Source organism: Apium graveolens, chromosome 6 (genome assembly GCF_009905375.1).
Source record: "Apium graveolens cultivar Ventura chromosome 6, ASM990537v1, whole genome shotgun sequence".
In the NCBI taxonomy this organism is placed as follows: domain Eukaryota; kingdom Viridiplantae; phylum Streptophyta; class Magnoliopsida; order Apiales; family Apiaceae; genus Apium; species Apium graveolens.
Genome location: NC_133652.1, coordinates 276,009,293 through 276,022,032, shown reverse-complemented (window position 1 = coordinate 276,022,032; position 12,740 = coordinate 276,009,293). Strand labels below are relative to the sequence as shown.

Below are 12,740 nucleotides of genomic sequence, written 5' to 3'. Positions count from 1 at the left end.
ACTTATCTTGATTGTCATATATCCACAGAAAACTCCCCTTAATAATCACTCGATTACCCTCCTCAGATAATTGACCAATGCTTATAATATTGTTACAAAGAGTGGTAATAGAGTATACCTCAGTTAGAGCCTTCTCTTCTCCATTTTTGCATTTTAGAATCACCATGCCCTTTCCTTCGATTTTTACCGTTGATCCATCACCAAATCGAACTTGACCAGTTATGTCCTCATTTAGCTCTCTAAACTTCAACTTGTCTTCCGTCATGCGATTGCTTGCCCCATTATCGAGATACCACAAGCTCGAGCTGGTGTTCCTTGCACTTTCATTCTTGGCCAACTTAGGAGCTACTGTCATTTCATTTAGGAGCATCATTTTTTCCTTTTCTTCAATATGATTAGCCAATAAGAGTGCTGGTTCATCATCCTCAAATTGTGCCATATTAGCTTCTTGTTTAAACTCTCTCACTTTTTTGGGTCGTCTACAATCTGCTGCATAGTGTCCGTAAAGTTCACAATTGAAGCATCGAATTTTTTTTGTCTCGATTGACACGTCCCTTCCAATTTGTCGAGGAATCACCTCCAGCTTTTTCTGTTCGTCTCAACCACTCTTCTCTGGTTAACAAGAGCTTTCCCTCGTCTCGTTCACGCCTGGACTACTCCTCATGTGTCATCATTAGTTGACCATTTGCACTGTCAGATTGACCCCTCAATCTTTCTTCGTGAGCCTTAAGAGCACCCACAGTCTCTTTCACAGTCAATGTCTCCATATCACTGAATTGCTCCATAGTTGATACTATCTGCAGAAATTTTGTAGGGACTGCTCGTAAGATTTTCTTGACCACATATGATTCACTCAAACAATCCCCCAATGCTCTAATATTAGTCACCAATCCTGTAACCTTCATGCAGAAATCATCGATCTGCTCATTGTCTTTCATCACCATTGATTCAAACTCGATCTTAACAGTCTGTATCTTCGCGTTTTTAACTTTATCAGTTCCTTGACAAAGTGTTTTGATGGCCTGCCACGCATCCTGAGCCTTCGTCTTATCTGAAAGAGTCAACAAAATCTCTTCCGGTATCGCCTGGTAGATTGCCAACGCAATTTTGTCGACCCTATCATCACACGACACCTTTGAATCACTCGGCTCTATTGCCTCCCGGCAAACTGAGTGAGCTTGCATAATGAGCTTCATTTTAAGAGCCCACGTCGTGTAATTAGTCTTTCTCAACATGGGATAGATGAGACCCATCGATCCACCTTTCATCTTGTTCACATCCATAGTCGCTGCTTTCCACAGGTAACACACAGTACGCCTGATGCTCTGATACCAAATTCTTGAGTCTGCTAATCGTTAATCAAATATATATATATATATATATTTGAATATAGCTGTTTAACAAATAACTCAGAGAAAAATACACAGAGAACAATTACCCAACGACCTGTTTCCATTCAATACAGCAATACCAGATATAAAGACTTGCCAAAATAGAGTTGGCTACAAAACAGGAACCTGATATCAACTAAAATCCTACAAATACTCCAGCACTAAGTTTATTCAACTAGTCCTACAAACTCTCCACAAAGAAACATACGACTAAATCAACTAATGTTGGACAGACTTATTCCCTAAAAACAATCAAATAAACATTAAGCAAAATAACATCTAAGTTTAAGATTAAAACTAACAGAAACGCCAAACAGTAGCTAAGATATTTACGTGTGGATGAAAATTTAGCTAAGACTTTTATAATCGTAGTCGCCACCCTCCACTCCTCACGTAGAATTTGTTCTTTTCAAGTTAATCAACAAATTTTTACTGATTTTTACGATTAAAAATTCCAACTACTTCATTTGTTTTGTTCTCGATTTCAATTTTTTATTTTAATAAATATCAATTTTTTCGGTATTTGTGTCTCTCTCATTTTGGAGTCTTGGAGTGTGTATTCTATCTTTACTTTTGGAGTGTTTGGTTATGTTTTTGTTTAGTTATGATTGAATTTATTTGATGTTAGATCTGTTGAGAACGAGTTTATTGATATTTTTCATGATCTGCAAAGTCTGCATTGAATCTGGGTCGGTGATAGTTATTGCAAGAGGTCATTGTTTATTATTCACGAGTTTAAACATCGACATTTTTATAGTTGATATCCAACATGTAAAAAGCTGGGTTGTCGATTCTCCAATCTCAGTTTATGCGATTGGTGTTTCAGAACACTGGCTAATAATGGTTTTTATATGATATGATCGATTGTGATAATACTGTTTTCAGAGATTTTCGTGCATCACTTGAGATATCTTTAATTTCGCTTTTCGTTTTCAAGAATTTTTAAATTATGTGTGTTAAATGATCAGAAAACAAATCATCGATAGTTGGGATTTGTTTCGGCTGTATTTTGTTCAAATTAATGAAAAATGTTTTTCTTTATCAAAAACAAATGTTACATAATAGACGTATGTCTTATTTAAAATTTATCAAATATTCTTTTAAAATAATCTATTAACATTTTTATTAAAACTCATATAGTTATTTAATAAAATTTTAACTACCTATATACTTGATTTAAAATCTGATTTAGCCTCAATTTTTTTTTTTGAGATTATAAGTAAAATAGTTACAACAAAAATAAAAATATGAAATCGAATGAAGTAATATTAAAGGTAAAAATAATTATTAATTTAACAAGCTGATGTCTATTTAATAACTCTAAATTCCTAATATTTGAAACTTATAAAATTTTTGACATCTGAATCCTAACCACCGTTTCTTATAGGATGGGTTTCGGGTCACTTCGGGGCTGGATAGTATTATCCCCGTCCTCGGCCCGCGATTTCAAACCTAATCCCCGACCCCGGCCCATTCCCCGTCGGGGACTATATATTATTCCCCGTCCCCGGCCCAAACGGGAAACGGCTATTTCTGCGGGTAATCGAGAATATTTTATTTAAGTCAAAATTTCTATTAAATAATTTTTTTTCATGCAATATCTATAAAAAAAAGTATCAAAACAAAATATTAAACTGTAAATTCTAATAATTTTTTCTTTTTATACATGAAATATTTAAGTAAAATTAAAGTACATTTGTAGTACTTCATTCCGACCTTATACTTTAAAAAAGATAGTATCTAAAAACATCTCTAATAACATAGAAAATACAAATTGTCGTAGCACTTACATATTTCTTGAAGATAAATAAGAATATGTAAATATATTGTAAAGCAGGAAAAAACCGGGTTGGGGATGGGGATAGGGCAGGGTAGACATAAAAAACTGTCCCCGGACTGTTCCCCGATTTTTTTTAGAAATCGTTCCCATTCCCCGACCCGTACCCGCAAAAATCCCCGAATCCCCCCATCTCAGTCTACAAAAGAACTAGAGCCATAACATGTGTTCAACATTACTTATTCCAAAAAAATTTATTTTTATGTGGTATGTATTTATTTGTATATATTTTAATTATTTAATTCGGAAGTTTAACGGACAAGATGTTATTTTGTGACGAAAATCTTAAGTTCCATTTGAGCAAAAATGTCAAAAACTTTTTATTATAATTGACTCAATTATAATATTTCCCCTACAAGAAAAATAGCTACATTCTCGCTCTATTTTTTCCCGGTCATAAATTTAACCGAATATATTTTTGATCGAAATTAATTCTAAATACGAGCATTTTAATTTCGACCGTTTTATTTCAACCGATTAAAGTTAATTTTATTTGTAAATCTGATCGATTAAATTCAACTATCTATTTCCAAAGAATTCGACAACAGGCGGTCGAATTTAAGTCTAAGTCAGTTGTATATAATCTTGTTTTCTTATAATATTTTAATACAAAAATGTACGGCAAATTGTGATTAATTGTGAGAATGGCAAGTGTCCTAAAATTTAAGGAGAGAATGACATTTGACATAGCTTGTTCTCTATTTTAGTAGATGTGCATGACCATTATCTTTCATATTTAGTTTAGTGTAGACTAGCTTCATACGCGTGTGATGCACAGGATAATTTATATTTTTTTAATATTTAATTCTTAAGTATAAATTTTGATTTTTCTTCACTCCATTAAATTATTTGTTATATATTTTGTTTGTCTGCTCTAATATTTATGTCTATTGTATACATGTTATGTTTTATACATTTAAAATTATTATTTTAGTCAAATAATTAAATTACTACTTTAGTTCTGTATAAATATTGATTTTCGTTCACTCCATCAAATTATTTGTTATGTATTTTATTCGTGTCTGCTCTAATTAAACTAATACTTTTGTTATATTTTATATATTAAGAATTATTGTTTTAACCAAATAGTTAAACTACTACTTGTCCCGACCACCAAATTAATTTAAATCCTTTATACTAATCATATATAGAATATTATAGAATATATTAAGTTAATTGTTGTAGTCGTGAGGAGTCGAACCTTTGCCTATTTACTTAATACTACTATTTCTAAAATTACTATTGTACCCTGACGACCAAACTATGTCATATTAACTCTCTTATGCTAATCATATATAGGATATAATTCCCTCCGTCCCTACCTATTGTTATCGTTTTTAAGAGAGTATGCGACACACATTTTAAGATGAATAGAAAGTATAGTTCGATAATTTTGTAATTTTTTTTTTCTGAATAAAAGTTTAAAAATTCTATTTTTATTCAGAAAAAGAAAATTTTAAAAAAAGTTATGAAACTATACTTTATATTAATCTTATAGTGGGTGTTGCGATAACAATTGGATGAAATTAAGGAATATAAGTCTAACATAATTTGACTTACTCCTATTTTCTAAAAATATTATACTTTCTCTATATACAAAATTATTACCAATCAAAATCGGTAAAGTTCATAATTTTTAATGTTTAGAATGCTTACAGGTTCAACCATTTCTTTAAAAACACGTTAGTGTACTTTCAATTAGAATTTTCCTAGGCAGCTCTTTTCACCTAATTGGTTATTTTTTAAGGACCATTTCGGGGGTAAAATGTGAAGGCGTCAACTATTCGACCACCTAACGATTCATCTCTATTTCTCTGAATCTGTAATTACGTTGACAAATTAGAAAAGGATAGACGAGTTGACCTCATTAGTTTACCGATCTGGTCGTCCGCATGATGTAAATGAATAAGGCTAGCAATGTTTGGGTGTTGGTCCATTTTGGCAAAATTTATGATAAAAAGATCCAAAACAGCACCCGAAGAAAAGCTAGCCCGCACTACTAAAAATAGTAGATACGATATCGGTGCTTAGATATCGGCATGTAATGCACCCGATGTTAAAATCCTGTTTAACATCGGTTTAGAAAAAAGCGATGTTAAATACGAATACTGACATCGGTTTCACATAGTAAGCGTTGTCTATGTTCAGAAATTAAAAAGGCCAAATATATGCTTTTAACTTTGACATCGGTTGATTTTGTTAACCGTTGTCTCTGGCCATTTTTAAAAAAATAAAAATTTACTTGTCTTTTTTCCCCCGGTTTCAGTACACTTTCCCCCCTTTAATTTTAACAAATTATTCACTTTATCCTCATTCCCTCTTTTTCTAAAATATCTCTCCCGCGACCCTCATCTCTCCCACTACCCTCATCTCTCTCGTCTCTCTCACCTCTCATATCTCTCTCATCTCTCCCCTCTTTCTTTCTTACCGTCTTCTCACCTCTCATCTCATCTCTCATCTTCTCCCTGTCTCTTTCTCTCCTTTCTCCTAAACCCTAATTTCAGCCCCAATTCAAATTCAAGCGTTGGAGCTTCAAATTAGAGCAAATTAAGCTTCAAATTAAGTAGAGGTAGAGGCTTTCGAGCATCTGAAAGTTGGAGCTAATTAAACATTGAGGTTTTCGAGCATCTTGAGTTTTGTAATACTGAAGAGAATCTGGAGGTATATTCTTCTTATGGTTTATCTCCCTCTTTTTTACGGTTTATATCATGTTTATATTCTCTGTGCATGTATATAAGAAACGTTTTTTGGGGGGTTTTAAGTTTTGTTTTTGGGGGTTTATTTTGTTCTGGTTTGATTCTTTTGGGTGGTTACTTATTGGGGTTTTTTATCATAATGTGTTCTTAATTATGTGTTTGCAATAAGTAAGTGTTTTTTGGGGGTTTTAGTATGTATTTTTTGGGGGTTGTTCATACATACTACTTTGTTTTGGGGGTTTCTTTTGCTTTTGCTGCCTTTGACAAAACTTAGATGTTGTTTGATTTACTATCTTGGTTTATCAATTATGTTGGTATATAGACTTGTTACTTTTTGGAAGGAGGGTGTAATGATTTGTATCTTGTTTTTCGGAACTGAATTATTATTTTGATAGATTTCTTTACGAATTGTTGAAACTTGTAGTTTTGTGGAAGGGGGCGTAAAAAATTAGTACCTTGTTTTAGGAACTGAATTATTATTTTGAAATTTTTCTGTATGAATTGTTGTTATTATAGATGATTGGTGCCATAGTGTATGTTAAATATTTGAAGGTATTAAGGAGGGATGAAGATCTGATTTTGTATTGAGCAATATAAGTATGTCTAATCGTTTATTCCTTGGTGCAGGCTCTGCTTGAATTATTTTGTGTGCAAGAAGTTGCAAATTTCATAAGCTTTTCCTCATGATTACCTACAGAGAATACAAATTCATTGTATTTGAAGGAATTGGCTCGGAATGACTCTCCCCCATGGCGAGAGGATGACAAAGATGAGCATTATGTGTTTGTTGTTGGAGATAATCTAACATTTCATTGTAACTACCTTCTCCACCATATAGATATTATGTTCCTTGTTTCGATTCATCAATATTTGTTTCTAAATGTGTTCTTGTGTTCCTTTTTAAATTGGAATTTTACAGATAAGATTCACAGCAAGATGGGTGAAGGTACCTTTGGTCAAGTTTTAAAATGCTGGGACAAATAGGGGGAAGAAATGGTAGCCATTAAAGTTGTCCGTGGTGTTGAAAAATATCGGGAAGCAGCAATGATTGAAGTTGATGTGCTGCAACAGCTTGGTAAAATAAAAAAGGGGGTAACTGGTAAGATCAATCTGATTTGTTTTGACAAACTGTAGATGCTTATTGTAATTTGTTCCATTTGTAAATTGTGTTCCTTATCCTTAATTTAAATTTCAAAAACTTGGAACTATTCGCTACTCATTGATACTGCAGAAGCAGCCAACCGAGTGCGTGAAGCAATTGCAGAGCGAGGGTGGAAATTACGGCCGTAGAAAGAAGTCTAGTCGCACTGTTGTTGTCGTTTAATTGAGATATAAACTTACTCTCGAATCAGGTAATTTCAAATTATGTACGAGTATTGTATTACTGAACATATGGAGCTGTTAAACATTGATTGTTTATAGATTTTCCATACAAAATCCTAAACATGTAGAAAAATGCAATAGACTCATAAAGTACTGTCTACCTAGTACAAACATTAAAATATAAATAGACTTACAATCACTATAATAATCTTGTTTGGCAGGTGGTTCCTGAAAAAGCATTTTTTAAGTACTAGTACATTTTGTAATCAAGAGTCTCCTTTGTGCGCGTATATGCACTTCAGAACTTTTTGACAGCAAGATTACATTCTTTCCAAGATTAAAAGCAGAATGTTTTATATCAAATATGTATTCGTTCCTTTACTCTATTTTCATGCAAAAAAAAGAAGGCGGACGTTTGATTCAAGGTTAATGATCGCTTTACAAAAAGTCGGGAATCAGTACTGTATAATGTTTGGTTGAGCAGTTTATCTGGATTGGGATGAATACTGGATTTTTGGTAATTCATTCCTCATATGGCACATTGGATTGCATCTGATTATCATTATCATTTTTCCACCTGCCCTTTATTACTCTTTAGTCTTTACAAATCACAGTTACAAATTAAAGGCCTCCCACAAGAGTGGAGAGGTTGGAGAGGGTGATAGTACCTGTTGGACATTAATGTATTCTGAATAATATATAAAATAAATACCCTTGTTTGTACTTTCTGTATGATAACTTTATAATGTCCATGCTTTTTTTTGAGCTATTAAAATAGTGTTTGTACTGATACTTCTTGTTGCAGACTGAACTAAGTTTTCTGAAAAGGCTGAACCATATGGGGTTTTATGTTTACTCATATGGGGTTTCTTGGTTTTGGTAAAGAATTAATTTTTAGAACTTTTGAGATGTAAAGATAGAATTTTTAGCATCTGGGTAATTTATATTTTAAAAATTGATTAAATCTTGGTTGGTTTTATTGTTTTAGATTCTGATTAAATATTGGAAATTGGGAGGGTGCTTATTCTTTAGTTTCCTCCTTAAGTGGTGTTATTTTATTGTTGGAAATACAAGTAAATCATATTTAGTTTTATTGTTAATAATGCATTATTAACATCTTTGTTAAAAATGATGAATTATATTACTTATTTTCATCTTACACGAGGAAGATTTGTATGAAATTAATGTACCATTAAAGTATACTTCATCCGCGGGTACCAGGATTCACGGATTGGCCTTCTGGTTTGATGTATTGTTTGATGGAAGGTTCTCTCCATGATTACTATTCTTTTTCATGTCACTGGACTTCGTAAAGTTCTAATTCCTTACGGAAGTTGAAATATTTGATCCACAGCACGGTTCAGAGGTGGCTGACCACTGCTCCTGGTGCACCTACAACCCACTGGTACCAACTACACTGTGTTCTTTCTCAACCACTTTATGTCAAGCCAGTACAAGAAATAGTTGGTCATCTTCATATGATTGCTCACAGTGCTCAGAGTTACACAATCAATCTAACTATGTCAAGTTGATATTTTTTGTATTTGTGTGATCAGTATACTTGATCTAATCTGATGTGTTATCAAATATCTTTGATTAGTTAAAATGTAGGGCCCTGGTGATGAACAAGGAGGAATTATGCAAACATCCTCTTGCAAGCTTGATCTTAAAGAACCTTACTATCAGATGTCTCAACCGCAAGCCTATTCACTAACACAAGATCAGCAGCCACATCAATATTTTTTTCTTGTTACTAAGTTCACAAACTCAAAAATTAAGCTTGCATGCTGGATGTAGATTATATTCTTCGATGTCATATCCCCTTAGATTATGTCTCTAAATTATAATAGTAACTTTACGTTAATAAATATTTAGCTGAAGCTAATAATCGAGACTTTAAGTCTGGTGTTCACTACAGTGTAGATATTAGTAGCTCTATGTTTATGTTGCATTATTTGGTATTTTTTTATTTGTAAATGTAATTGGTTCATGTGGATGTGAACAGTATCAGGATGACATGCAATATACAAATATTAACATCACATTGCTAATTTAACCGATGTCTAATCAAACATTTCACATCGGCCAACTAATCTAACCGATGTCTAATCTAGCATTTCACATCGGTTTGTTCGAAAGAATTTTAATAAATGGCTTTTAAAGCTTGTAGATTTCATGTTTTAATGAATAAATACCTCATAATATGCTTATATTCACCTAAAAATAGTGTAATATAAGGTGAAATTTGTTGCAAAGACATCACATTTAATCTTAAAACCGATGTATAGCACTGTAATAGACATTGGTTGTTAACCGATGTCAAAGGCTGATGACATTTAATATCACACGCGAAGACATCGGTTCAGATTTTTTTTTAACATCGGTTCAGAACCGATGTCTGAGCCCATATTTCTAGTAGTGCCGTGAATGGCACACTGTTAACGCATATGATATTTGCGTTATTGCTTCACGCATAGATTAGTTACGTTGTTGGCATATTTCACCTGATTAAACTATACAATTAACTTTTAAAATGGACGTAGAAATTGGGTTAACCATCAAAACGCAACCATTAGTTACGTTATAAGTTAAACGCAATATATATTCACGTTATTGTAAGAGATTTTGATATATAGATCTCCGTCACTCATCCAACTGCTGCAGACTACAGAGCACAGAGCATGTGCTTGGTGGTCCTCCTTGTTTCAACCCAACAGGTGATAATTCATTATATATCAGCATCTAATTAACCCATGAAGCATAACGAATACATTAGTTACGTTATCTATGTGCTAGTGAAGGGCCACTTATACATAGTGTGCCATTTTAGACAGTATCCTGTAATTTTGTGTTATTTTGGGCATTATCTCGCAATGTTTTATTCTGACCGCATCCACTTACCACTAAAAAACAAAATAAGTAAATATACATCACCCTTTTTAATATTGGGTGTTGATGATGAATGTTAAAGATATTTTTTATATTCATTTCACTAAAATCTTTGTTAAAGAGTTTGTGGATAATAGTTATAGTTGAAAATAAAGCATTCAACGGATTGGATTTGGATGGAATATAATTAAATTTATATCCATTTAAATTTATCGGATCAGATAAGATTATTCTCGAATTTTTGATAACATAATTCATATCCAGTTCATTAGGATTTCGGATCGGGTCGGAACTCTAAATTCATTTAATTTTTAAAAAAATAAATAATATTAATTTAACACATGATTTAATTCTACACAAATTCTATGCTTAAAATGTTATATTATAGCCCCCAAAATCGTCAAAATAAAAAATATGGAATTGATTATCCGGTTTTGAGTTCAAAATATAAAATTACATATATACATATTTCTATTTATAAATAAACTTCACCTAAAAAATGTTAATGTAATTTATAAAATAAATATGAATAGTAATATTATATACATGTGTGTAAATATCATAAATAAACTAATGCTTTATATGAAATATGAAAATAATTTTTAACAGGTATTGATATGGTTCCCGTAATATACTCACATAATGGTGTGTATGACAGACTATTATATAATTAAATAACTGGAAAAATACAATCAAACAATTTAAAAGAATAAAGTGTTACATACAAAACTTACTCCTAATTAATTTGATTTTGTTTAGCTAAATTTTATCTATATTCATATAATTTAAGAATCTTAAAGTTAATTTCATATAATTATCTAAATTTAAGTAAATTTTCTGATAGGGGATAAAATAAACCTTAATTACGTCATTAATGTTGCATTGATTACATCTAGGGCTGGAAGGCCCATTAAGGAAGACCATGTGTATGACATTCAGAACAAGAAGGTTAACACATTGATCAGCCCTGATGGAACAAGGAAGACCCAATAATCCTAAATATTTATTATTTTCTTAATTAGTAAATATGGGAAAATCGGCTACTGAGAAATAGTCATAATAAATGTATGAAACCTTGTGGATTAGCCTCTAAGAGGTCTCAAAGGATAAGGAATCAGATTCCTACTTCCTAGGACTTCAAAGTCCATCCTAATTCTGAGACTTGCCCACCAAGTCTGCTAAATCTAATCTAATTCAAGGTGTTCCACATATATATATAAAGGGTCTCACCCCCACCAATCAGAACTACGTTTTTAACTTGATCCTTGACGAACAACAAGGTATGTAGGCATCTTATTAAGGCAGTTCGAGTCACAAAATACAAGAGCAATTAAATCGATCCTCGAAGCTCACGAACCCTAGTAGTAAATACAGCAATTAATACACCCTAGTTTTTTATCCATAACATTTGGTTCCGTCTTTGGGAAAGCACAACAATAACTATGGTGAGAACACGGAGCGGGAGCAACGCCCCCAAAGGAACACCAGCTGGGACAACCCAACCAATTTCATCAGTAGTGGAGATACCCCCGCATTCGACCTATGCCACCACCCAAGGAGGAACCCAGATAGGGGCAACTGAGCCTCAGCCAGAAGGGACGAATCCCCCGGGTTCTCAAGGGACGAATTCCCAATTTCAGCAACTATATGCACCTGTGAATACTCGACCCGTTGGATATGAATATTCCACTGTTGTGACCACTAACCCCCCTTATGGGATGCCCCTATACCCCGAGGTTGGAGGAAGTGGACATGCAAATCGGAGTGAAGCGCAAGGGCAGACGCCCCCTACATACGTGGTTTGGATCCAATTCTGGAGGATCAAGAATTCTCCGTGCCTTACACTGAGAGAGACTCCGAATCTTCGGATGATGATGTGGCTCCAAGAAGAAGGCGTGCTGGTAAAGAGCCGATGCCTGATGGTAATCAGCATCCTAGGAGCACCCGATGGATGAATCCCCAAGAAGTGTAGGAGAGAATCAGGGCTCACGAGGCTGAGATCTAAAGGTTGAAGCGTGACCTGGAGGCGCACCTGACCCCAAGACCCCCACTACCTCCGAGGAGGAGAAATCCTCCTCCGATCATAGACCTGGATGGTTCGCTGTAAAGATGGACTGTTGTCCCAAGGGCTGATTCAAGTGATCTTCTACCCCTAGGATATCCTGATGATCCCACTCCACCATTCACTGAAGAGATAATGAATGCCCATATATAAAGGATGTTTAAGATGCCCACCATCAAAGCTTATGATGGCACTGGAGATCCCGCTAATCATGTCAGGACATTCTCTAATGCACTGTTGTTGTAGCCCGTGAACGATGCTATTATGTGTCGGGCCTTTCCTCAAACCCTGTCGGGAATGGCTCAAATACTGTATAGCTGTTTGCTCCCAAATTCTATTGGGTCCTTCAGAGATCTAAGTCAAGCTTTAAACAATTCATCAGTGGGATAGTGCATGAGAAAAGTTCAGCATCCCTCATAAGTATTGTGCAGGGAGCAAAAGAATCCTCGAGAGACTATCTGAAATATTTCACCAAGGAAGCTTTGAAGGTCCCTGACCTTGATGACAAAGTAGCTATGATTGCATTACAGCATGGAACTAGG

At 33.9% G+C, this 12,740-nt stretch overlaps 1 protein-coding gene and 1 long non-coding RNA gene across 2 annotated transcripts; one reads left to right on the top strand and one right to left on the bottom strand.

The window, feature by feature from the left end:
* Positions 1-653: 653 nt before the first annotated feature.
* LOC141666087 (uncharacterized) lies at positions 654-1,283 on the bottom strand. Its single transcript, XM_074472072.1, has one exon. The coding sequence runs from the start codon at positions 1,281-1,283 to the stop codon at positions 654-656; it is 630 nt and encodes a 209-aa protein (XP_074328173.1).
* A 4,248-nt stretch (positions 1,284-5,531) lies between these two features.
* Positions 5,532-7,011, top strand: LOC141664274 (uncharacterized). The gene is made up of 3 exons (XR_012551935.1): positions 5,532-5,889; positions 6,552-6,738; positions 6,844-7,011. It is a non-coding gene; the product is annotated as an uncharacterized LOC141664274 (long non-coding RNA).
* Positions 7,012-12,740: the final 5,729 nt, after the last annotated feature.

Coding starts and splice junctions, on each gene's coding strand:
- LOC141666087 (XM_074472072.1), bottom strand. CDS start 1,283: ATGGATGTGAACAAGATGAAAGGTGGATCGATGGGTCTCATCTATCCC.